We start from the raw sequence: 27,521 nt of genomic DNA, 5'->3' as shown, positions 1-27,521 counted from the left end.
GTTATTGCTCTGCATGAATATACTGGGAGCTAACCAACCAGGTTTAATGTTGGCTAGCTAACATATGGCTCTAACTAGAAAAGAAAACACCTCTGGTATACGAATAATAAAGTCAGCTAGGGAGCCAGCCAGCTAACGCTAGCTAGCTAACAGTACACTTTAGCTTGAAATGAAACCACTTTCTGTCAAAATTAGAAATGTGTAATATCTGAAAATGTCGCTAGCTAGCGCTACACTATCTTACCTGTATACATCATCATGCATGATGGATGCGTCTTCCTGTCACGGATGCCATGGTTGCCCTTAGTTTGACGATGTAATCCGGAGACAGGTGTTTTCTCCATCTCTTTAGCAACTGTAGCTCTGTAGCTTAACCAACAAGTCTCGTAATTTAACAATTTTATTCATATTTACAGATGTTATACACGTTTGTTATTAAAGCACATGAAAGGTCACATGATCCAGAAGACATTTCTGCCCCCCCCCCCCCACATTTTTAAAAAAAATGGCTCTCCTGTGAAGTCGTGACTTACGACATATGCCTAATAATACGAGCAGAACAGCTAATGTAAACCAGGGAAGTAATGCACTTTCATGCCCTGTGCCCCCACCCAAACCAAAACAACCCTCCCCTATTTTGGACCACCCCTCCCCTGTAAAGGTTGATCTGTCCCTAAATGCAAATGCTTCTTTGTAAATGATGTGTTATAAATGATGTCTGAGTGTTTGTATTTATTATGGATCCCCATTGGTACTCTTCCTGGGATTCAGCAAATTTAAGGCAGTTTATACAATTTTAAAAACATTACAATACATTCACAGATGTCACAACAGACTGTGTGCCCTCAGGCCCCTAATCCACCACTACCACATATCTACAGTACTAAATCCATGTGTATGTGTGTCACACCCTGATCTGTTTAACCTGTCTTTGTGCTTGTCTCCACCCCCCTCCAGGTGTCGCCCATCTTCCCCATTATCCCCTGTGTATTTATACCTGTGTTCTCTGTTTGTCTGTTGCCAGTTAGTTTTGTTCATCAAGCAGTTCCCCCTTGCTCCTGTCTTTTTTTAGTTCCTGTTTTCTAGTTTTCCCGGTTTTAACCATTCTGCCCTGACCCTGACCATGACCATGCCCTCACCCTGAGCCTGCCCTGCCCCTGCCCCTGCCCCTGACCCTGACCCTGACCCTGACCCTGCCTGCCATTCTGTACCTTGTCACACCATCCTGGATTGTGGACAGACTTCTCCCTATCTTAGCTACTGTTGTATCAATATGTTTTGACCATGACAGTTGACAATCCAGGGTTACTCCAAGCAGTTTAGCCATCTCAACTGGCTCAATTTCCACCTTATTTATTACAAGATTTAGTTGAAGTTTAGTGAATGATTTGTACAAATGCAATGCTTTTAGTTAAGAAATATTTAGGGTTAATTTATTCCTTGCCACCCACTCTGAAACGAACAGCAACTCTTTAGGTGTTGCAGTAATTTCAGTCGCTGTAGTAGTTGACGTGTATAGTGTTGAATCATCCGCATATATAGACACTCTGGCTTTACTCAAAGTAAGTGGCATGTCGTTAGTAAAGATTGGAAAAAGTAAGGGGCCAAAACAGCTGCCCTGGGGAATTCCTGATTCTTCCTGGATTATGTTTGAGAGGCTTCTATTAAAGAGCACCCTCTGTGTTCTGTTAGACAAGTACTCTAGGTCCCAAGAAACAAAGAGATCTTCTGTTGAATCTGACAATTCATCTTGATGGTTGTACAGTTGTCTCAAATAAAACTGTGAAGGACCTCGGCATTACTCTGGACCCTGATCTCTCTTTTGACGAACATATCAAGACTGTTTCAAAGACAGCTTTTTTCCATCTACGTAACATTGCAAAAATCTGAAACTTTCTGTCCAAAAATGATGCAGAAAAATGTATCCATGCTTTTGTTACTTCTAGGTTAGCCTACTGCAATGCTCTACTTTACGGCTACATAAAGCACTAAATAAACTGCATTTAGTGCTAAATACGGCTGCTAAAATCCTGACTAGAACCCAAAAAATTGCTAGCCTCTCTACACTGGCTTCCTGTTAAGGCAAGGGCTGATTTCAAGGTTTTACTGCTAACCTACAAAGCATTACATGGGCTTGCTCCTACCTATCTTTCCGATTTGGTCCTGCCGTACATACCGACACGTACACTACGGTCACAAGACCCAGGCCTCCTAATTGTCCCTAGAATTTCTAAGCAAACAGCTGGAGGAAGGGCTTTCTCCTATAGAGCTCCATTTTTATGGAATGGTCTGCCTACCCATGTCAGAGACTCAAACTCGGTCTCAACCTTTAAGTCTTTACTGAAGACTCATCTCTTCAGTGGGTCATATGATTGAGTGTCGTCTGGCCCAGGAGTGGGAAGGTGAACGGAAAGGCTCCGGAGCAACGGACCACCCTTGCTGTCTCTGCCTGGCCGGTTCCCCTCTTTTCACTGGGATTCTCTGCCTCTAACCCTATTACAGGGGCTGAGTCACTGGCTTACTGGTGCTCTTTCATACCGTCCCTAAGAGGATAGCGTCACTTGAGTGGGTTGAGTTTTTCCAAGCCACCGTGCTTCTACACCTGCATTGCTTGCTGTTTGTGGTTTTAGGCTGGGTTTCTGTACAGCACTTTGAGATATCAGCTGATGTAAGAAGGGCTTTATAAATACATTTGATTTGATACTCTTTTTCCACATTATAGCAGGGGGTGAAAAGCCATAACACAAGTTTTTCCCGCAGCAGACTATGATCAATAATGTTAAAAGCCACACGGAAGTCTAAAAAGACAGCCCTCACAATACTTGCATACATTTTATCATGTGCCTCTGGCAACAACAACAAAAATCTTAAAACTGCATTGTTGGTTAAGGGCTTTTTTAAGTAAGCATTTCACAAATAGCTGTTGTATTTGGAGGATGTGACAAATATAATTTTATTTGATTTATCAGTAAATGTAAAAAAAAAACGTTAAAAATATCTATCTATACTTTTAAGTATATTTGAGCAATTCCGTTTACTTTTTGTACTTAAGTACATTTTAAAACCAAATAAATGTAGACTTTTACTCAAGTAGTATTTTACTGGTTGATTCACTTTTACTTCAGTAATTTTCTAGTAAGGTATATTTATTGGGTACTTTTTGCACCACTGGGAAAACATCAACAGGTGAACTGGCCGTTGACTATGAGGGTAACATCGATCAAAAGTTTCATGCGTTAACCTTGCAGATGTTACACGATAACACATTCACACCATATTTGACTAAACCACCCACAAGGTACGGCGCAAATAATACTGGTAATTCCTCTTGTGTGTAGGCGAGTCGAGTCATAAGCATAGATATACGGTTCCACGTTCCACTTTCTGGTTAGGCTGCTGTTAGTTTAGTTCTACTTCCTCCCTGTGATCTGCCTGAAAACTGTTGGACAAAAGTAAGTTAACCATTTTATTACTCTGTTGTCATGTTCATATTCACACCATAAAATTATCGATCATGTGATCTAAATTAAAACCGACAGTGTCCATTCACGGACAAGCATACATTTCCTATAATGAATGTTGTAACCTCGCCTACTGTACATTTTAAACAACTTGGTGTGTACAACTTATTGAAAATGAAAATATTGTTTGATCTTGTAATTAATTATGGTCAAAAACATGTGATATTATTATACAAGGAAATATGACATTTGTTATGTTATTTTGTTTTGCTATGAAATGGCCTTCATCACATTGATGTTTATTTCTACATAGAGGGCTATAGACAGTGGAATTTCTATAACTACTTGGTTTCTTCTCGGGTAAAAAAACAACGTCGTGGTCACATTTACCAGAACGGAAGTGACGACTGACTGAGGTATTTGTAAAGACTTGTCTTTGATCCGAGATATTTCTTTCTAGAGGGTGAGTCACTGGTCTAACGCCAGGAGGACAGGGACTTAACAGATATATTTAACCAAGGTTCCCCTTCTGCTGACTGTAATATTTACATATTATCCCCATATTGTCACCACGTATCTAGTTAGTTAGCAGTTATGGATAACAACAATGTTCTGACGCCATCGAGCTACACAGACAACACCCGCTAACGTTAGCTAGCTCGTTTAAAAACAAGTTTCACCATCTCAGACAATTTGATACATGTTTGTTCACCACATTTAAAATGTGAAATCACAGCAGATCCTAAAAAGTTGTACTGGAGGGGAAATTAAGCAATATGACTTCGTGCTCCATACAATGCAATTTTAACTGAACTAGCTGACTACCACTGTAGCAAGTCAGCTTGCTGTATTTCAACATATTTTAAAATATACGCGGTGTGTGCGTGTAGGCAACATTTGAAACCTGGTCTGAGGGAAACACTACATAAATGGTATGATAAAATCGTCACTGTGTAGCTTATGTGTCCTTTGTCTATTCATTTCCTCCCAATTCAAAAGCAGGAAGTGCTGAACCCGCCACACCAGCTGTTGTCTGAATATGTTTAACCACGTAGCTATGTAATGCATTCATTACAGGGAAAATCAACCAGTAGGACACATTGTATTAATGCCATGTTCCTCTGTATCTCCCCTACAAGCCGCCACACCTGCTGTTGTCTAAATATAGAATTAGCTGTATGTAATTTAGCTGTAATTTGGACCCAGGAAGAGTAGACGCTGCCTCTGCACCAGCTAATTGTTGATCCTAATAAATACTACTACTATAACACTCTACTAATGTGATATTTCTGTCTCCCCTACAGGTGTTGTCAACATTTCTGCAGTAAAGGAGGACAACGTTTACTCTCCCATTAAACCTTCCTCTCAGACAGATACATTTCTTTGTCTGGTTAATCTCTGCTGCCATGGAGACGTAAACAACCCCAGGAGGGTTGTTCCATTCAGGGGGAGAGGGTTGACCAGCCATACCCAGGGCTGTGTGTGTGTGTGTTCTGTCCATATTCACCAAGTGGACAGAGTGGTGTGGCCTAGTCTGGTGATTACAGACAGGCACTTCTCTGTGGCTCAGACATGACTGACTACTTTTTATAAAATAATCTGCTAAATGGCATATCATATGTTATTATAAGGTGTTCTGGCATATTGTGATATACTATTATGACACAAGGTTGGCAGTTTCTCTTCTGTAGGTTGTTAGTCAGATCAGTTCTGAAACCTTCAGTTCTATTTCCAGGCTGATGTGTGAGATGACGGGAAACGCATACTGTTTTCATCAATCACGTGTGTGTGTGTGTGTTCCCCCTGCCCTGGGTTACTCATCCCTCTCTCCCTGAGGAGAATGGCCCTTCCTTTTCTCTAATTCTACAAACTCTTCGTCAAAAAACTCCATCTAGAAGCTAAATCTAGACTCTAATAGTTGTATATCTAGATTCTAGGCTGTCTATATCTAGACTGTCTACCCTGTTTGTAAATGGACACCCTAGTCCATCTCCAGAAGAGCCCGTTCCTCATTGGTCTGTGTCGAAACGGAGCCCCAGTTGACCTGCAGTATGACAACTCATCAGGTAGGCCTCACACAGACACGTTTGACACACATTGCAGTATGACAACTCCTCAGGTAGGCCTCACACAGACACGTTTGACACACATTGCAGTATGACAACTACTCAGGTAGGCCTCACACAGACACGTTAGACACACATTGCAGTATGACAACTCCTCAGGTAGGCCTCACACAGACACAAACACGTTAGACACACATTGCAGTATGACAACTCCTCAGGTAGGCCTCACACAAACACGTTTGACACACATTGCAGTATGACAACTACTCAGGTAGGCCTCACACAGACACGTTAGACACACATTGCAGTATGACAACTACTCAGGTAGGCCTCACACAGACACGTTAGACACACATTGCAGTATGACAACTCCTCAGGTAGGCCTCACACAGACACAAACACGTTAGACACAAGGAATCCTGTACAGAATAAATATATTCCAAAACATGCATGTTGTTTGCAACAAGACACTAAAGTAAAACTGCAAAAAATGTGGCAAATGGATCAACTTTAAGTCCTGAATACAAAGCGTTATGTTTTGGGACAAATCCAACAACTCATCACTGAGTACCGCTTTATATTTTCAAGCATTGTGGTGGCTGCATCATGTTATGAGTATGCTTGTCATCAGCATGGACTAGGAAATGGCGCAGCGGTATAAGGCACTATATCGCAGTGCTAGAGGCGTCACTACAGACCCTGGTTCGATCCCTGGCCGTGATCGGGAGTCCCAAAGGGTGGCGCACAATTTGCCCAGCGTCGTCCGGGTGAAGGGAGGTTTTGGCCGGGGGGTGCTGTACTTGGCTCATCGCGCTCTAGTGACTCCTTGTGGCGGACCGGGGCGCCTGCAGGCTGACCCCGGTCGTCAGGTAGGCGGTCATTGTAAATAAGAATTTGTTCTTAAATGACTTGCCTATTATAAATAACGTAAAGTACAAATTGTCTGGCTGGATTAACGCTGGCAGGCGCCTCATTCTTTTGAAGCAGACAGGAGTTGCTGCTGTCATCCATGGACATTAGAAACATGGACATATCTGTATGACGCATGCATGGGACGAGTGAAAGAAACATATATTTGTTCTCATCACCGTATGACTGTCAAAAGACTGCTATTGGGAACCACTAATCTAATTTTGGCTTGGGGAACTCCTGTGGGTGGGATGGGAACTGTTAGTCTTGTTTGTCACCTTTGTTTTCTCTGTCTAGGTGTACCTGTTTTGTGTACTGTACCTTTTCTTAAAAATAATACAAACAAACATTTTGAAGACGACAACAAAAAAAGACCCGGGTTGCAAAAAATGACTAAAAGTATGTGGACACCTGCTAATTGAACATCTCATTCCAAGGTCATGGACATTAATATGGAGTTGGTCTCCCCTTTTGCTGCTGTAACAGCCTCCACTCTTCTGGGAAGTCATTAATATGGAGTTGGTCTCCCCTTGCTGCTATAACAGCTTCCACTCTTCTGGGAAGTCAGTTATATGGAGTTGGTCCCCCCTTTGCTGCTATAACAGCCTCCACTCTTCTGGGAGGCTTTCCACTAGATGTTGGAACATTGCTGCGGGGACTTGCTTCCATTCAGCCACAAGAGCGTTAGTGAGGTTGGAAACTGATGTTGGGCGATTAGGCCTGGCTCGCAGTCGGCATTTCAATTAATCCCAAAGGTGTTCGATGGTGTTGAGGTCAGGGCTCTGTGCAGGCCAATCAAGTTCTTCCACACCGATCTCTGATCTTCACAACCCATTTCTGTATAGACCTTGCTTTGTGCACGGGAGCATTGTCATGCCGAAACAGGAAACTGTTGCCACAAAGTTGTAAGCACAAAATCGTCTAGAATGTCATTGTATGCTGTAGCGTTAAGATTTCCCTTCACTGGAACTAAGAGGTCTAGCCTGAAAACCATGAAAAACAGCCCCAGACCATTATTCCTCCTCCACCAAACTTTACAGTTGGCACTATGAATTGGGGCAGGTAGCGTTCTTCTGGCATCCGCCAAACCCAGACTCTTCCGCTGGACAACCAGATCGTGAAGCGAGATTCATCCCTCCAGAGAATGCATTTCAACTGCTCCAGAGTCCAATGGCGGCGAGCTTTACACCACTCCACCCGATGCTTGGCATTTCGTATGGTGATCTTAGGCTTTTATTCGGCTGCTCTGCCATGGAAGCCCATTTTCGTGAAGCTCCCGACGAACAGTTCTTGTGCTGACGTTGCTTTCAGAGACAGTTTGGAACTAAGTAGTGAGTGTTGCAACTGAGGACAGACGATTTTTACACGCTTCAGCACTCGGCGGCCCCGTTCTGTGAGCTTGTGTGGCCTACCATTTCGCTGTTAAGCCGTTGTTGCTCCTAGACATTTCCACTTCACAATAACAGCACTTACAGTTGACTGGGGCAGCTCTAGCTGGGCAGAAATTTGATGAACTGACTTGTTGAAATCCTATGACGGTGCCACGTTAAAAGTCATTGAGCTCTTCCGTAAGTCCATTCTCCTGTCAATGTTTTCTATGGAGATTGCATGGCGTGGTGCTCGATTTTCTACACCAGCAACGGGTGTGGCTGAAATAACTGAATCCACTAATGGGGTGTCCACAGTTTTTGTATGTACAGTGCATTCGGAAAGTATTCAGACCCTTTCACCTTTTTCCACATTTTGTTGTGTTACAGCCTTATTTTATAATGTATTACATTGATTAAGGGGGAAAACAATCTGCACACAATACCTCATAATAACAAAGCAAAAACAAGTTTTTAGAAATGTTTGCAAATTGAAAAAAAAAAAAGAAAAGCTGAACACAGTTCCACAAGTATTCAGACCCTTTACTTTGTTGAAGCACCTTTGGCAGCGATTACATCCTCGAGTCTTCTTGGGTATAACTCTACAAGCTTGGCACACCTATATTTGGGGAGTTTCTCGCATTCTTCTCTGCAGATCCTCTCCAGCTCTGTCGGGTTGGATGGGGAGTGTTATTTTCAGGTCCCAGAGATGTTCGATCGGGTTCAAGTCCGGGCTCTGGCTGGGCCACTCAAGGACATTGAGACTTTTCCCGAAGCCACTCCTGTGTTGTCTTGGCAGTGTGCTTAGGGTCATTGTCCTGTTGGAAGGTGAACCTTGACCCCAGTCTGATGTCCTGAGCTCTCTTCCCCTCAAGGATCTCTCTGTACTTTGCTCTGTTCCTCTGTCCCTCGATCATGACTCGTCTCCAAGTCACTGAAAACCATCCCCACAGTATGATGCTGCCACCACCATGCTTCACTGTAGGGAATGGTGCCTGGTTTCCTCCAGATGTGACGCTTGGCATTCAAGCCAAACCATTTGATATTGGTTTCATCAGACCAGCGCATCTTGTTTCTCATGGTCTGAGAGTCTTTAGGCCTTTTGGCAAAGTCCAAGCTGGCTGTTATGTGCCTTTTACTGAGGAGTGGCTTCCGTCTGGCCATTCTACCATAAAGACCTGATTGGTCGAGTGCTGCAGAGATGGTTGTCCTTCTGCAAGATTCTCCCGTCTCCCAGAGAAACTCCGGAGCTCTGTCAGAGTGACCATCGGGGTTCTTGGTCACCTCCCTGACCATGGCCCTTCTCCCTCGATTGCTCAGTTTGGCCGGGTGGCCAGCTCTAGGAAGAGTCTTGATGGTTCCAAAGTTCGTCCATTAAATAATGATGGAGGGCAATGTGTTCTTGGACCTTCAATGCTGCAGAAATGTTTTGGTACCTTTCCCCAGATCTGTGCCTCGACACAATCCTGTCTCAGAGCTCTATGGACATTTCCTTCAACAATATGGCTTGGTTTTTGCTCTGACATGAACTGTCAACGGTGGGACCTTTATAAAGACAGGTGTGTGCCTTTCCAAATCATGTCCACTCAATTTCATTTACCGTAGGTGGACTCCAAGTTGTAGAAACATCTCAAGGATGATCAATGGAAACAGGATGCACCTGAGCTCAATTTAGATTCTCATAGTAAAGGGTCTGAATAAGGTATTTCTGGTTTTTATTGTTAATAAATCTGCAAAAAAAATATGAACCTGTGTTCACTTTGTCATTATGGGGTATTGTGTGTAGATTGATGAGGAAAACATTTGAATTGAATCCATTTTAGAATATGGCTGTAACGTAACAACGTGGGAAAAAATCAAGGGGTCTGAATACTTTCCAAATGCCCTGTATAGTGTACCACCTGACCTCTGTTATACACTGTACAGTGTACCACCTGACCTCTATTATATAGTGTACCACCTGACCTCTGTTATACACTGTATAGTGTACCACCTGACCTCTGTTATACACTGTATAGTGTACCACCTGACCTCTATTATACACTGTATAGTGTACCACCTGACCTCTATTATACACTGTATAGTGTACCACCTGACCTCTGTTATACACTGTATAGTGTACCACCTGACCTCTGTTATACACTGTATAGTGTACCACCTGACCTCTGTTATACACTGTATAGTGTACCACCTGACCTCTGTTATACACTGTATAGTGTACCACCTGACCTCTGTTATACACTGTATAGTGTACCACCTGACCTCTGTTATACACTGTATAGTGTACCACCTGACCTCTGTTATACACTGTATAGTGTACCACCTGACCTCTGTTATACACTGTATAGTGTACCACCTGACCTCTGTTATACACTGTATAGTGTACCACCTGACCTCTGTTATACACTGTATGTATAGTGTACCACCTGACCTCTATTATACACTGTATAGTGTACCACCTGACCTCTATTATACACTGTATAGTGTACCACCTGACCTCTATTATACACTGTATAGTGTACCACCTGACCTCTATTATACACTGTATAGTGTACCACCTGACCTCTATTATACACTGTATAGTGTACCACCTGACCTCTATTATACACTGTATAGTGTACCACCTGACCTCTGTTATACACTGTATAGTGTACCACCTGACCTCTATTATACACTGTATAGTGTACCACCTGACCTCTATTATACACTGTATAGTGTACCACCTGACCTCTATTATACACTGTATAGTGTACCACCTGACCTCTGTTATACACTGTATAGTGTACCACCTGACCTCTGTTATACACTGTATAGTGTACCACCTGACCTCTATTATACACTGTATAGTGTACCACCTGACCTCTGTTATACACTGTATAGTGTACCACCTGACCTCTATTATACACTGTATAGTGTACCACCTCTGTTATACACTGTATAGTGTACCACCTGACCTCTGTTATACACTGTATAGTGTACCACCTGACCTCTGTTATACACTGTATAGTGTACCACCTGACCTCTGTTATACACTGTATAGTGTACCACCTGACCTCTGTTATACACTGTATAGTGTACCACCTGACCTCTGTTATACACTGTATAGTGTACCACCTGACCTCTGTTATACACTGTATAGTGTACCACCTGACCTCTGTTATACACTGTATAGTGTACCACCTGACCTCTGTTATACACTGTATAGTGTACCACCTGACCTCTACTGTTATACACTGTATAGTGTACCACCTGACCTCTGTTATACACTGTATAGTGTACCACCTGACCTCTATTATACACTGTATAGTGTACCACCTGACCTCTGTTATACACTGTATAGTGTACCACCTGACCTCTATTATACACTGTATAGTGTATAATAGAGGTCAGGTGGTACACTATACAGACACGCTGTACACACGCACACACACCTTACAGACACGCTGTACACACGCACACACACACCTTACAGACACGCTGTACACACGCACACACACACCTTACAGACACGCTGTACACACGCACACACACACCTTACAGACACGCTGTACACACACACGCACACACACACCTTACAGACACGCTTACACACGCACACACACACCTTACAGACACGCTGTACACACGCACACACACACCTTACAGACACGCTGTACACACGCACACACACACCTTACAGACACGCTGTACACACACACACCTTACAGACACGCTGTGCACACACACACCTTACAGACACGCTGTACACACGCACACACACACCTTACAGACACGCTGTACACACACACACCTTACAGACACGCTGTGCACACACACACCTTACAGACACGCTGTACACACACACACCTTACAGACACGCTGTGCACACACACACCTTACAGACACGCTGTACACACACACACCTTACAGACACGCTGTACACACACACACCTTACAGACACGCTGTGCACACACACACCTTACAGACACGCTGTGCACACACACACCTTACAGACACGCTGTACACACACACACCTTACAGACACGCTGTACACACACACACCTTACAGACACGCTGTACACACACACACACCTTACAGACACGCTGTACACACACACACCTTACAGACACGCTGTACACACACACACCTTACAGACACGCTGTACACACACACACCTTACAGACACGCTGTACACACACACACCTTACAGACACGCTGTACACACACACACCTTACAGACACGCTGTACACACACACACCTTACAGACACGCTGTACACACACACCTTACAGACACGCTGTACACACACACACACACACACACACCTTACAGACACGCTGTACACACACACACCTTACAGACACGCTGTACACACACACACCTTACAGACACGCTGTACACACACACCTTACAGACACGCTGTACACACACACCTTACAGACACGCTGTACACACACACACACGCACACACACACCTTACAGACACGCTGTACACACGCACACACACACCTTACAGACACGCTGTACACACACACACGCACACACACGCACCTTACAGACACGCTGTACACACACACACACACACCTTACAGACACGCTGTACACACGCACACACACACCTTACAGACACGCTGTACACACACACACGCACACACGCACCTTACAGACACGCTGTACACACACACACACACACCTTACAGACACGCTGTACACACGCACACACACACCTTACAGACACGCTGTACACACACACACGCACACACGCACCTTACAGACACGCTGTACACACACACACACACACACCTTATAAAGTTGTGATTATTATTTTCTCCTCAGAACTGTTCCGTATCTCGACCTTTGCCCTCTTCCCGACTGCAGCGGTAACAGAGCGCACCCTCGCCAGGGCAGGATGGTTTTATACTGGTGTTGGAGACAGGGTGCAGTGTTTCAGGTGGGTGATGGTTCTATACTGGTGTTGGAGACAGGGTGCAGTGTTTCAGGTGGGTGATGGCTCTATACTGGTGTTGGAGACAGGGTGCAGTGCTTCAGGTGGGTGATGGTTCTATACTGGTGTTGGAGACAGGGTGCAGTGTTTCAGGTGAGTGATGGTTTTATACTGGTGTTGGAGACAGGGTGCAGTGCTTCAGGTGGGTGATGGTTCTATACTGGAGTTGGAGACAGGGTGCAGTGCTTCAGGTGGGTGATGGTTTTATACTGGTGTTGGAGACAGGGTGCAGTGTTTCAGGTAGGTGATGGTTCTATACTGGTGTTGGAGACAGGGTGCAGTGTTTCAGGTGGGTGATGGTTCTATACTGGTGTTGGAGACAGGGTGCAGTGTTTCAGGTAGGTGATGGTTCTATACTGGAGTTGGAGACAGGGTGCAGTGCTTCAGGTGGGTGATGGTTTTATACTGGTGTTGGAGACAGGGTGCAGTGTTTCAGGTAGGTGATGGCTCTATACTGGTGTTGGAGACAGGGTGCAGTGCTTCAGGTAGGTGATGGCTCTATACTGGTGTTGGAGACAGGGTGCAGTGTTTCAGGTAGGTGATGGCTCTATACTGGTGTTGGAGACAGGGTGCAGTGCTTCAGGTAGGTGATGGCTCTATACTGGTGTTGGAGACAGGGTGCAGTGTTTCAGGTGAGTGATGGTTCTATACTGGTGTTGGAGACAGGGTGCAGTGTTTCAGGTGGGTGATGGTTCTATACTGGTGTTGGAGACAGGGTGCAGTGTTTCTAATTGATATGTTCCTGCTCCAGGTGTAACGTGAGATCTAATTGATATGTTCCTGCTCCAGGTGTAACGTGACATCTAATTGATATGTTCCTGCTCCAGGTGTAACGTGACGGCGGAGGGATGGCAGACAGGTGACTGTCCAACCGAGAGACACAGACAGCTGTTTCCTTCTTGCGCCTTCATCCAGAGTCTACCCTCTACTGCCAACCTCCTCTCCTCTTCTTACAGCGCCTTCTCTCCGCTATGCAACGCGCACGTCATACCGGTGAGATCCTTGTGGTGATGATGGGGGTGATGGTGGTGGGGGTTATAATGATCGTTGTGGTGATGATGGGGGTTATAATGATCGTTGTGGTGATGATGGTTTTTGTGGTGGTGATGATGATGGTTTTTGTGGTGATGATGGGGGTTATAATGATCGTTGTGGTGATGATGGGGGTTATAATGATAGTTGTGGTGATGATGGTGTGACTGGGATGATGATGGTTTTTGTGGTGGTGGTGGGGGTTGTAATGATAGTTGTGGTGGTGGTGGGGGTTATACTGATCGTTGTGGTGGTGGTGGGGGTTATAATGATCGTTGTGGTGGTGGTGGGGGTTATAATGATCGTTGTGGTGGTGGTGGGGGTTATAATGATCGTTGTGGTGATGATGGTGGGGGTTATAATGATCGTTGTGGTGGTGGTGGGGGTTATAATGATCGTTGTGGTGGTGGTGGGGGTTATAATGATCGTTGTGGTGGTGATGGGGGTTATAATGATCGTTGTGGTGGTGGTGGGGGTTATAATGATCGTTGTGGTGGGAGTTATAATGATCGTTGTGGTGATGATGGTGGGGGTTATAATGATCGTTGTGGTGATGATGTGGGGGTTATAATGATCGTTGTGGTGATGATGGTGGGGGTTATAATGATCGTTGTGATGGTGATGGGGGTTATAATGATCGTTGTGGTGATGATGGTGGGAGTTATAATGATCGTTGTGGTGATGATGGTGGGGGTTATAATGATCGTTGTGGTGATGATGAGGGGGTTATAATGATCGTTGTGGTGGTGATGGGGGTTATAATGATCGTTGTGGTGATGATGGTGGGGGTTATAATGATCGTTGTGGTGATGATGGTGGGGGTTATAATGATCGTTGTGGTGATGATGGTGGGGGTTATAACGATCGTTGTGGTGATGATGGTGGGGGTTATAATGATCGTTGTGGTGATGATGAGGGGGTTATAATGATCGTTGTGGTGGTGATGGGGGTTATAATGATCGTTGTGGTGGTGGTGGGGGTTATAATGATCGTTGTGGTGATGATGAGGGGGGTTATAATGATCGTTGTGGTGATGATGAGGGGGGTGATGTCTGATGTCTAATAACGTGTGTTATCTCTCCCAGGTGTCAGGACCTGGCCCAGCCCCCCTCCCCGTCTCCGCCCCTGTGCCCTGTGAAGAGCCCAGTGTCCCACCCCCCTCTGGCCCACTGAGCTCCCGAGAAGTACAGGACATGTAAGGCTCCTATTGGCTGTTTCTACGCTCCTATTGGCTGGCTGCAAACATTTATTTAAGCATTTTTTTACATTTATTTGTCAAATGTTCTCTGAAACCTTTCTGTAGATGTTACAAGAGACATATTAAATAACACTAATTTAATACATGAGACATATAACGCAACAAATTGACAATGTTTCATAACTTTTAAGCCAAAACAAATATTTAAACTATAAGCAAGAAAGTGTCAAATGACACGTGCATTAGCAATGCAGATTATGGTCGTACCGCTGCTATTGCATGTGACTGCTAGTGGGCAATGAAGTTCTGTGTAGCACATTCCTGGTTCTAGACTGGTAGGCTGTATTCATGGTTCTAGACTGGTAGGCTGTATTCATGGTTCTCGACTGGTAGGCTGTATTCATGGTTCTAGACTGGTAGGCTGTATTCATGGTTCTAGACTGGTAGGCTGTATTCATGGTTCTAGACTGGTAGGCTGTATTCATGGTTCTAGACTGGTAGGCTGTATTCATGGTTCGAGACTGGTAGGCTGTATTCATGGTTCTAGACTGGTAGGCTGTATTCATGGTTCTAGACTGGTAGGCTGTATTCATGGTTCGAGACTGGTAGGCTGTATTCATGGTTCTAGACTGGTAGGCTTTATTCATGGTTCGAGACTGGTAGGCTGTATTCATGTTTCTAGACTGGTAGGCTGTATTCATGGTTCTTCATGGTTCTAGACTGGTAGGCTGTATTCATGGTTCTAGACTGGTAGGCTGTATTCATGGTTCTAGACTGGTAGGCTGTATTCATGGTTCTAGACTGGTAGGCTGTATTCATGGTTCTAGACTGGTAGGCTGTATTCATGGTTCTAGACTGGTAGGCTGTATTCATGGTTCTAGACTGGTAGGCTGTATTCATGGTTCTAGACTGGTAGGCTGTATTCATGGTTCTAGACTGGTAGGCTGTATTCATGGTTCTAGACTGGTAGGCTGTATTCATGGTTCTAGACTGGTAGGCTGTATTCATGGTTCTAGACTGGTAGGCTGTATTCATGGTTCTAGACTGGTAGGCTGTATTCATGGTTCTAGACTGGTAGGCTGTATTCATGGTTCGAGACTGGTAGGCTGTATTCATGGTTCTAGACTGGTAGGCTGTATTCATGGTTCTAGACTGGTAGGCTGTATTCATGGTTCTAGACTGGTAGGCTGTATTCATGGTTCTAGACTGGTAGGCTGTATTCATGGTTCTAGACTGGTAGGCTGTATTCATGGTTCTAGACTGGTAGGCTGTAGTACTGAGGTGCAGTGCCTTTGACCACTGCACCACTCGGGATCCCCGGGTGATGTAGTAACCAAAAAGTGTTAAACAAATCAAAATATATTTGAGGTTCTTCAAAGTAGCCACCCTTTGCCTTGATGACAGCTTTGCACACTCTTGGCATTCTCTCAACCAGCTTCATGAGGTAGTCATCTGGAATGCATTTCAATTAACAGGTGTGCCTTGTTAAATGTTCAGTTTTGGAATTTCTTTCCTTAACACGTTTGAGCCAAACAGTGGTGCTGTGATAAGGTAAGGGGGTTATACAGAAAGACCAAGTTCATATTATGGCAAGAACAGCTCAAAATAAGTAGAGAAACGACAGTCCATCATTACTTTAAGACATGAAGGTCAGTCAATCTGGAACATTTCAAGAATTTGAAAATTATATGAGCTCAAACTCAATAAAATCTTTAATTGTTTCATGTTGAATTTATTCTGGTTGAGTATTTTTAACATGCATACAGAACTGAAAATGAACCTAACTTTAACGTCAGGGCCAGCCATAGTTGTACGTCCCACTATATCTGATGATGTGTCTGTAGGTCCCACCAGAGACCCCCTACCTGTCACAACCCCAGTATGAGGAGAGAGCAGGACCGTCTGGACTCCTTCCACTCCTGGATCCTGTCCATCATCACCCCCTCTGAGCTGGCTCAGGCTGGCTTCTATTACCTGGGACAGGGAGACCGCGTGGCCTGCTTCACCTGTGGAGGACAGGTACTATACTACTGCTTCCTTTTACATGTTAGTCTTTTAGCAGTTCCACGGCCACTTAAAGTACTAATTATATAAACTCAGCAACAAAAGAAACGTCCTCTCATTGTCAACTGTGTTTATTTTCAGCAAACTCAACATGTGTAAATATTTGTATGAACAAAAGATTCAATGACTGAGACATAAACTGAACAAGTTCCACATACATGTGACTAACAGAAATGGAATAATGTGTCCCTGAACAAAGGGTTGGTCAAAATTGGAGGTCGACCGATTAATCGGCATGGCTGATTTAATTAGGGCCGATTTTCACGTTTTCATAACAATCGGTAATTGTTATGATTACATTATAATCCACGAGGAAACAGGCTGACCACCTGTTACGCGAGTGCAGCTTCAGAATTACCTTGTGGGTGCAATGAGCCACGGTAAGTAGCTAGCTAGCATTAAACTTATAAAGAACAATCAATCTTCACATTATCACTAGTTAACTACACATGGTTGATGATATTACCAGGTTAACTAGCTTGTCCTGCTTTGCATATAATCAATGCGGTGCCTGTTAATTTATCATCGAATCCCAGCCTACTCCTACCATTCCATAAAGTGGAGCTCTATAGGAGAAAGCCCTGCCTCCAGCTGTTTGCTGAGAAATTCTAGGGATAATTAGGAGGCCTGTGTCTTGTGACCGTAGCCTGTGTGTAGGTACAGTGGGGAGAACAAGTATTTGATACACTGCCGATTTTGCAGGTTTTCCTATATATGTTAAAAATGACAGACCTCTACATGCTTTGTAAGTAGGAAACACTGCCGATTTTGTAGGTTATCAAATACTTGTTCTCCCCAGTGTATGTACAGCAGGACCAAATCAGAGAGATGGGTAGGAGCAAACCCATGTAATGCTTTGTAGGTTAGCATTAAAACATTGAAATCAGCCCTTGCCTTGACAGGAAGCCAGTGTAGAGAGGCTAGCACTGGAGTAATATGATGACATTTTTTGGTTCTAGTCAGTATTCTAGCAGCCGTATTTAGCACTAACTAAAGTTTATTTAGTGCTTTATCCGGGAAACCGGAAAGTAGAGCATTGCAGTAGTCTAAATCTTTATGCATCATTTATAGACACAAAGTTTCAGATTTTTTTATATATTTTTTTTTAGAAAAGCTGCTCTTGAAGTATTTTTTATATGTTTGTCAAAAGAGAGATCAGGGTCCAGAGTAACGGCGAGGTCCTTCACAGTTTTATTCGAGACGACTGTACAACCATCAAGATTAATTGTCAGATCCAACAGAAGATCTCTTTTTTTGGGGGGACTTAGAAAGTTTATCTGTTTAAAACATTTAAAAGCCATCCACTTCCTCATGTCTGAAACAGAGGCTTCAGGGTAGGCAATTTTGGGGATTCACCATGTTTCATTGAAATGTGTGTCGTCTACCTCACCAAGAGGTAGAATATATAGTGAAAACAATAGTGGTCCTAAAACAGAGCCTTGAGGAACATCGAAACGTACCATTGATTTGTCAGAGGACAAACAGAGATGAACTGATGTGTTTCCGACAGATAAGATCTAAACCAAGCAAGGACTTGTCCTCATAGACCAATATGGGTTTTCAATCTCTCCAATGTGATAATCGATGGTGTCAAAACTGGTACTAAGTTCTTGGTGCAAAAGTACAGACGTAGAGCCTTGGTCTGACACCATTCAAAGTTAATTTACCACCTTTACAAATGCGGCCTCTTGTACTATGATGGTCTAAAACCAGATTGGAGCATTTCGTACAGATTATTTGCCTTCAAGAAGGCAGTGAGTTGCTGTGCAACAGCTTTTTCAAAAACATTTTAAAGGAGATTGCATCTTTGTCATTTCAAATATATATATACAAACATACATACCGTTGAAGTCGGAAGTTTACATACACCTTAGCCAAATACTTTTAAACTCAGTTTTTCACAATTCCTGACATTTTAATCCTAGTAAAAATTCCCTGATTTAGGTCAGTTCGGATCACCACTTTATTTTAAGAAAGTGCAATGTCAGAATAATCGTTGAGAGAATGATTTATTTCAGCTTTTATTTCTTTCCCAGTGGGTCAGAAATTCACATACACTCAATTAGTATTTGGTAGCATTGCCTTTTAAATTGTTTAACTTGGGTCAAATGTTTCAGGTAGCCTTCCACAAGCTTCCTACAATAAGTTGGGTGCATTTTGGCCCATTCCTCCTGTAGGGGGTGGGTTCCAAAGACCCTCCCCATTATTGATTGAGGGGACCTTAAGATTCATATGTTTTGCTGCAGGCCTTATAATCAGACACTGTTCCTATGTATCTGAAAACTCTGCCACTTTACGTTGCACAAGCATCTATATTAGTCATTGTGGTTAAGCCCGGGCTGTTGTGAGGGTGCGATTGCAGGCTGAGTCAGACCGAAACTAGGAGAAGTAACAACTCTGGTTTTGACATTTTGATCTTGTGACACAGTGGACAATCCTAATAAATTCACAGAAGCTACTGTACTCGGTTTCTAAATGTTCTGTTAGTGTGAATTACCATAATCTGAATGTTTTGTTAGTGTGAATTACCATAATGTAAATGTTCTGTTAGTGTGAATTACCATAATGTAAATGTTCTGTTAGTGTGAATTACCATAATGTAAATGTTCTGTTAGTGTGAATTACCATAATGTAAATGTTCTGTTAGTGTGAATTACCATAATGTAAATGTTCTGTTAGTGTGAATTACCATAATGTAAATGTTCTGTTAAAGTGTGAATTACCATTAAATGTTCTGTTGTGAATTACCATAATGTAAATGTTCTGTTAGTGTGAATTACCATAATGTAAATGTTCTGTTAATGTGAATTACCATAATGTAAATGGTCTGTTAGTGTGAATTACCATAATGTAAATGGTCTGTTAGTGTGAATTACCATAATGTAAATGGTCTGTTAGTGTGAATTACCATAATGTAAATGTTCTGTTAGTGTGAATTACCATAATGTAAATGTTCTGTTAGTGTGAATTACCATAATGTAAATGTTCTGTTAGTGTGAATTACCATAATGTAAATGTTCTGTTAGTGTGAATTACCATAATGTAAATGTTCTGTTAGTGTGAATTACCATAATGTAAATGTTCTGTTAGTGTGAATTACCATAATGTAAATGTTCTGTTAGTGTGAATTACCATAATGTAAATGTTCTGTTAATGTGAATTACCATAATGTAAATGTTCTGTTAGTGTGAATTACCATAATGTAAATGTTCTGTTAGTGTGAATTACCACAATGTAAATGTTCTGTTAGTGTGAATTACCATAATGTAAATGTTCTGTTAGTGTGAATTACCATAATGTAAATGTGATTTCTGTCATTCTGAGCACCGTGGGTGGACACCCTAATGGGTGACTCACCCAATGCATATGGGTACGTTTCTCAAAAGGCGGGTAAATGAAAATCTTTCCGGTCACTTTGTCCAGAGAGCGAGAGATATGATTGATTGAATCTCTTTCCTCTCTGTGTGTTTCTAGCTCAGTAACTGGGAGCCAGGAGACCGGGCCGTGTCGGAGCACCAGAGACATTACCCCAACTGTCACTTCGTCAGAGGAGACCGGGCCGACAACGCGTCCATGGCGGGCGGGGCTAGAGGTGTAGGAGTGCCCCCCGGGGCCCCTGTCTCCGGCCCCCCAGGTCTCAGTAACGTGTCTAACCCAGCCATGCAGCAGCGCGAGGAGAGGTTGCTGACCTTCGTCCACTGGCCCTTACGTATCCCCGTACGCCCTGACCAGCTGGCCAAGGCAGGGTTCTACTACGTCGGTGAGAGACTCAGAATCTGCATTCCAATATAACATGTAGTTAACATGTAGTTTATACTTGTTTTTGTTTAACAGGTAAGTCATTGGCAACAAATGCCCTGTTAGTATCCCCATAGACACTGGTCCTGTGATCGGAGGAACCTTGGAGCTCCTGCCGTTCCCCTGGGCTTTACTCAAGCATTTAGCAGTACCTCCTAATCTGACCCTGTGTGTGTGTTGCAGGGCGTGGTGATGGTGTGTGTGTTGCAGGGCGTAATGATGTGTGTGTGTGTGTGTGTGTGTTGTAGGGCGTAATGATGTGTGTGTGTGTGGCAGGGCGTAATGATGGTGTGTGTGTGTTGCAGGGCGTAATGATGTGTGTGTGTGTTGCAGGGCGTAATGATGGTGTGTGTGTGTGTTGCAGGGCGTAATGATGACGTTAAGTGTTTCTGCTGTGACGGGGGTCTGAGATGCTGGGAGTCAGGTGACGACCCCTGGGTGGAGCACGCCAAATGGTTCCCTAGGTAACCACCCCTTACAGCGGTGCCAGATTACATGTGTGTTAGTGACAAGCTGATTGAACAACTGGAAAATAGTACTGGACCGAGCCAGTAGTCGGCTCTCTGAACTGGTCAACAAATAGTACTGGACCGAGCCAGTAGTCGGCTCTCTGAACTGGTCAACAAATAGTACTGGACCGAGCCAGTAGTCGGCTCTCTGAACTGGTCAACAAATAGTACTGGACCGAGCCAGTAGTCGGCTCTCTGAACTGGTCAACAAATAGTACTGGACCGAGCCAGTAGTCGGCTCTCTGAACTGGTCAACAAATAGTACTGGACCGAGCCAGTAGTCAGCTCTCTGAACTGGTCAACAAATAGTACTGGACCGAGCCAGTAGTCGGCTCTCTGAACTGGTCAACAAATAGTACTGGACCGAGCCAGTAGTCGGCTCTCTGAACTGGTCAACAAATAGTACTGGACCGAGCCAGTAGTCGGCTCTCTGAACTGGTCAACAAATAGTACTGGACCGAGCCAGTAGTCAGCTCTCTGAACTGGTCAACAAATAGTACTGGACCGAGCCAGTAGTCAGCTCTCTGAACTGGTCAACAAATAGTACTGGACCGAGCCAGTAGTCGGCTCTCTGAACTGGTCAACAAATAGTACTGGACCGAGCCAGTAGTCAGCTCTCTGAACTGGTCAACTCACTCATCACCTTCAGACTGGATTACTGCAATGTCTGTGTATTAATGTGACTATGGTAACCTGTCAGTAAATGTTACTATGGTAACCTGTCAGTAAATGTTACTATGGTAACCTGTCAGTATATGTTAATCTCTAGGTGTCAGTACCTGCTCCAGGAGAAAGGTCAGGAGTTCGTCCATCAGATCCAGGCTCGCTTCCCTCGGCTCTTTGAACAGGTAACACCTGCTTCTGTTTATACACCGTATTCACACCTAACATCAATGACCTGTCCATACAATCATATATTGATTAGGTGTGTATTGATTAGGTGTCTGGTAGAACATTGTGATGTGACTAAAGATCCATCTGACTGAACATCAGTCGAAACAGGAAGTTAACTCTCCTGGCTCCTCCCCTACAGCTCCTGACCAATGGGGACAGCATCTCCAGGGAGTTTGTGGACCCACCAAGTGAGTAATAAAGTTTTTGGACACTTAGTGTCTTGACAATATATAACAAAAAATTCTAATAATATATTAATTTATTATTGTAGTTTTTTAAATATAGTAGCTGCTGTGTGTTTACAGCTAATTAGCTGAACACCTGACACTACCTTCTTACTTATAGCAAGTTAACTCAACAGGCAGAAGAAGAAATAGGTGTTGTAGGAAAAACACGAAAACAGACTAAACTCTGACAACATCCAGAGATGAAGAACACACTGTTGTAGCAAAGCTTGACAGTTTCGCATTCAAATGTGTGAATCGTTCTGCTCAGCGAGGTGAAGAGCGGAACAATTGCGGGAATTAACCCGAGCCTCGATTTTATCTCCTGGAGAAAGCAGGGCTTCCAGTACCTTTCATTGGGCTTGTCAGGCGTGATGATTTTAGAGCTCCTCATTATGGGGTGGTCGAGCTCCACTCTCCATAGCTGTGTTGTAAGGAGTGACCCACTGAAACCACCGGTTTCCATAGCAGCAACCACAACGCTAACAGTTTCCCTTCCTCCCTCCCGCTCTCTCTCTCACTTCCTCCCTCCCGCTCTCTTCCTCCCTCCCGCTCTCTCTCTCTCACTTCCTCCCTCCCGCTCTCTTCTCTTCCTCCCTCCCCCTACCTCCCTCCCTCCACTCCCTCTCTCTTCCTCCCTCCCGCTCTCTCTCTCACTTCCTCCCTCCCGCTCTCTCCCCGCTCTCCTTCCTCCCTCCCTCCCTCTTCCTCCTCCCACTCTCCTCCCTTCCCCGCTCTCTCTCTACCCTCTCTCTCCTCCTCCCTCCCGCCTCTCTCTCTCTCCTCCCGCCTCCTCTCCTCCTCCCTCCCCTCTCTTCTCACTTCCTCCCTCCCGCTCTCTCTCTACTTCCTCCCGCTCTCTCTCCTCCTTCCTCCCCCCCGCTCTCTCTCTCACTTCCTCCCTCCCCTCTCTCTCACTTCCTCCCCCGCTCTCTCTCTCTCACTTCCTCCCTCCCGCTCTCTCTCTCACTTCCTCCCCTCCCCCTCTCTCTCTCTCACTTCCTCCCTCTAGTGGTATCTCTCCTTCCCTGAAGATGCAGTGATGACTGAACACTCCCTCCCTCTTAGATTATTTTTGTCTGCCTCACTATATCTAATCCATATTCCATCACAAATTTGTTTCCTCCCTGTCCTCTCTGTCTATAAAACTACACTCCTAATCCTCATGTAAGGTGTGGCATATCATGAAAAATAAAATATCCCTAATTTTTATTATTCCCCGCTTCTTGTCCTTCTCCCTCCCGCTCCCCATCACTTCCTCAAAGCATATATCTCTCAACTTCTCTCACTTGTTTACGAAGTCCTCCCGCATTTCTCTCACTCTGCAATTGGCTCTCTCTCTCACTGCAGGAATGTCCCTCCCGCTGTTGCCTCTGTTCATTTCTCTACCCGCCTCCAACATTGTTTTTCCTCCCGCAAGTCCAACTCTCTCACTTCCTCCCGCTCTCTCTCTGACTGTCAACTTCCTCCCATGGTGGGGTTATCTATTCCCTCCCGCATTATCTCTCACTTCCTCCCTCAGAGGCTCTCTTCTTCCTAAAATCTCCTCCTCTCCTGCTCTCTCTCCTCCTCCCGCTCTTTCTGTCTCCCCCTCCCTCCCGCTCTCTCTCTCGTTCACTCCTCCCCCTCTAGTGGTGAACCTGGGTCCAGGTGAGGAGCGGTCGGAAGATGCAGTGATGATGAACACTCCGGTGGTTGTGTCGGCTCTAGAGATGGGATTTGAGCGTGGCCTGGTCAAGCAGACGGTACATAATCTAATTATATTCCATGACGCTGAGTGACTCCCTGTCCTGTGTGTGTCTATAAAAATACACTGAACAAAAATATAAACACAACATGTAAAGTGTTGGTTTCATGAACTGAAATAAAATATCCCCTATTTTTATTTTTATTATTTTTAATTATTTTTGTTATGCCCCATACACACACAAAGCATATATCTCTCAAATTCTGTGCACAAATTTGTTTACATCCCTGTTAGTGAGCATTTGTCCTAACAAAATAATCCATCCACCTGTCAGGTGTGGCATATCAATAAAATGCCACTAAAATGTGACCAGTTTTGTCACACAACACAATGCCACGAAGTCTCAAGTTTTGAGGGAGCGTGCAATTGGCATGCTGACTGCAGGAATGTCCATCAGAGCTGTTGGGAGGGAGAATTTAATGTTCATTTCTCTACCATAAGCCGCCTCCAACATTGTTTTAGAGAATTTGGCAGCAAGTCCAACTGACCTCATAACCGCAGACCACGTGTATGGGTCGTGCGGGCGAGAGGTTTGCTGATGTCAACGTTGTGACCAGAGTGGCCCATGGTGGGGTTATGTTATGGGCAGGCGTAAGGTACAGACAACGAACACGACGGCATTTTATCGATGACAATTTGAATGCACTGAAACACAGTGATGAGGCCCGTTGTGAGGCCAGGGCTTTTTTTTTTTAAAGGTATCCGTTACCAACAGATGCATATCTGTATTCGCAGTCATGTGAAAGCCATAGATTAGGGCCTAATGAATTCATTTAAATCCTCTGGTTTCCTCATATGAACTGTAACTCAGTAGAATCTTTGAAATTGTTGCATGTTGAGTTTTTCTATCATTGTTCAGTGTATATTTCCATGAAGCAGAGGGACTCAGTCTTGTGTGTCTATAATCTACAGGTCCAGAGTAAGATTCTGACCAGCGGAGAGAACTACAAGACGGTCCAGGAACTGGTCTCAGACCTGCTGTCTGCCGAGGACCAAAAGAGGGAGGAGGAGGGAGGAGGGGAGATGCTGACCGATGGGAGATGGCTTCAGGGTACAGCTGATGGGAGGGAGGGAGGGAGGGGAGATGACCGAGGAGAGGGCTGGGAGGGGAGGGGAGGGCTTCTGGTACAGCTGATGGGAGGGAGGGGAGATGCTGACCGAGGAGAGGGCTTCAGGGCTGATGGGAGGGAGGGAGGGAGGGAGGGATGATGACCGAGGAGAGGGCTTCTGGTACAGCTGATGGGAGGGAGGGAGGGAGGGAGATGCTGACCGAGGAGATGGCTTCTGGTACAGCTGATGGGAGGGAGGGAGGGAGGGAGATGCTGACCGAGGAGAGGGCTTCAGGTACAGCTGATGGGAGGGAGGGAGGGGGGAGATGCTGACCGAGGAGAGGGCTTCTGGTACAGCTGATGGGAGGGAGGGAGGGAGGGGGGAGATGCTGACCGAGGAGAGGGCTTCTGGTACAGCTGATGGGAGGGAGGGAGGGAGGGAGGGGAGATGCTGACCGAGGAGAGGGCTTCAGGTACAGCTGATGGGAGGGGAGGGAGGGAGGGAGATGCTGACCGAGGAGAGGGCTTCTGGTACAGCTGATGGGAGGGAGGGAGGGAGGGGAGATGCTGACCGAGGAGAGGGCTTCTGGTACAGCTGATGGGAGGGAGGGAGGGAGGGGAGATGCTGACCGAGGAGAGGGCTTCTGGTACAGCTGATGGGAGGGAGGGAGGGAGGGGGAGATGCTGACCGAGGAGAGGGCTTCTGGTACAGCTGATGGGAGGGGGAGGGAGGGATGCTGGGAGGGCTTCTGGTACAGCTGATGGGAGGGGAGGGGAGATGCTGACCGAGGGGCTTCAGGTACAGCTGATGGGAGGGAGGGAGGGGAGGGGGGAGATGCTGACCGAGGAGAGGGCTTCTGGTACAGCTGATGGGAGGGGGAGGGAGGGAGGGGGAGATGCTGACCGAGGAGAGGGCTTCTGGTACAGCAGCTGATGGGAGGGAGATGCTGGGAGGGAGGGAGGGAGGAGATGCTGACCGAGGAGAGGGCTTCTGGTACAGCTGATGGGAGGGAGGGAGGGAGGGAGATGGGAGGAGAGGGCTTCTGGGGAGGGAGGGGGAGGGAGGGGGGAGATGACCGAGGAGAGGGCTGACAGCTGATGGGAGGGAGGGAGGGAGGGAGAGGAGATGGAGAGGAGAGGGCTTCTGGTACAGCTGATGGGAGGGAGGGGGAGGGGAGATGCTGACCTGATGGGAGGGAGGGAGGAGAGGGCTTCTGGTACTGATGGGAGGAGGGGAGATGCTGATGGTACAGGAGGGAGGGAGGAGGGAGGGGGATGACCGAGGAGAGGGCTTCTGGTACAGCTGATGGGGGAGGGAGGGAGGGGGGAGGAGATGCTGACCGAGGAGAGGGCTTCTGGTACAGCTGATGGGAGGGAGGGAGGGGGAGATGCTGACCGAGGAGAGGGCTTCTGGTACAGCTGATGGGAGAGGAGATGCTGACCGAGGGAGGGCTTCAGGTACGGCTGATGGGAGGGGGAGATGCTGACCGAGGAGAGGGCTTCTGGTACAGCTGATGGGAGTACAGGATGGGAGGGAGGGAGGAGATGCTGACCGAGGAGAGGGCTTCTGGTACAGCTGATGGGAGGGAGGGAGGGAGGGGAGATGCTGACCGAGGAGAGGGCTTCTGGTACAGCTGATGGGAGGGGAGGGAGGGAGGGAGGGAGGGAGGGGAGATGCTGACCGAGGAGAGGGCTTCTGGTACAGCTGATGGGAGGGAGGGAGGGAGGGAGGGACCGAGGAGAGGGAGCTGATGGGAGGGAGGGAGGGAGGGAGAGATGCTGACCGAGGAGAGGGCTTCTGGTACAGCTGATGGGAGGGAGGGCTTCAGGTACGGCTGATGGGAGGGAGGGAGGGAGGGAGATGCTGACCGAGGAGAGGGCTTCTGGTACAGCTGATGGGAGGGAGGGAGGGAGGGGAGATGCTGACCGAGGAGAGGGCTTCTGGTACAGCTGATGGGAGGGAGGGGAGATGCTGACCGAGGAGAGGGCTTCTGGTACAGCTGATGGGAGGGAGGGAGGGGGGAGATGCTGACCGAGGAGAGGGCTTCTGGTACAGCTGATGGGAGGGAGGGAGGGAGATGCTGGAGGAGAGGGGGACAGCTGATGGGAGGGAGGGAGGGAGGGGAGATGCTGACCGAGGAGAGGGCTTCTGGTACAGCTGATGGGAGGGAGGGAGGGAGGAGATGCTGACCGAGGAGAGGGCTTCTGGTACAGCTG

The 27,521-nt window shown here is 45.8% G+C and overlaps 1 protein-coding gene across 1 annotated transcript in view; it reads left to right on the top strand.

Annotated features, from left to right (window-relative positions):
* The first annotated feature begins 3,221 nt into the window (after positions 1–3,221).
* LOC135543975 (baculoviral IAP repeat-containing protein 2-like) overlaps positions 3,222–27,521 on the top strand; it is a 40,480-nt gene continuing 16,180 nt past the window's right edge. Inside the window, exons 1-11 of the mRNA XM_064971285.1 lie at positions 3,222–3,452; positions 4,766–5,527; positions 12,621–12,735; positions 13,617–13,782; positions 14,907–15,016; positions 16,864–17,038; positions 20,558–20,843; positions 21,246–21,345; positions 22,160–22,238; positions 22,424–22,472; positions 24,141–24,253. Of these exons, the coding sequence (XP_064827357.1) occupies positions 5,434–5,527; positions 12,621–12,735; positions 13,617–13,782; positions 14,907–15,016; positions 16,864–17,038; positions 20,558–20,843; positions 21,246–21,345; positions 22,160–22,238; positions 22,424–22,472; positions 24,141–24,253 (1,287 nt within the window). The 5' untranslated portion in view covers positions 3,222–3,452; positions 4,766–5,433. The remainder of the gene's footprint in view (positions 3,453–4,765; positions 5,528–12,620; positions 12,736–13,616; positions 13,783–14,906; positions 15,017–16,863; positions 17,039–20,557; positions 20,844–21,245; positions 21,346–22,159; positions 22,239–22,423; positions 22,473–24,140; positions 24,254–27,521) is intronic.

Source organism: Oncorhynchus masou, chromosome 8 (assembly GCF_036934945.1).
Source record: "Oncorhynchus masou masou isolate Uvic2021 chromosome 8, UVic_Omas_1.1, whole genome shotgun sequence".
NCBI classification, from domain to species: domain Eukaryota; kingdom Metazoa; phylum Chordata; class Actinopteri; order Salmoniformes; family Salmonidae; genus Oncorhynchus; species Oncorhynchus masou.
The sequence above is the reverse complement of the archived record's forward strand: the minus strand, read 5'-3'. Positions and strand labels throughout refer to the sequence as shown.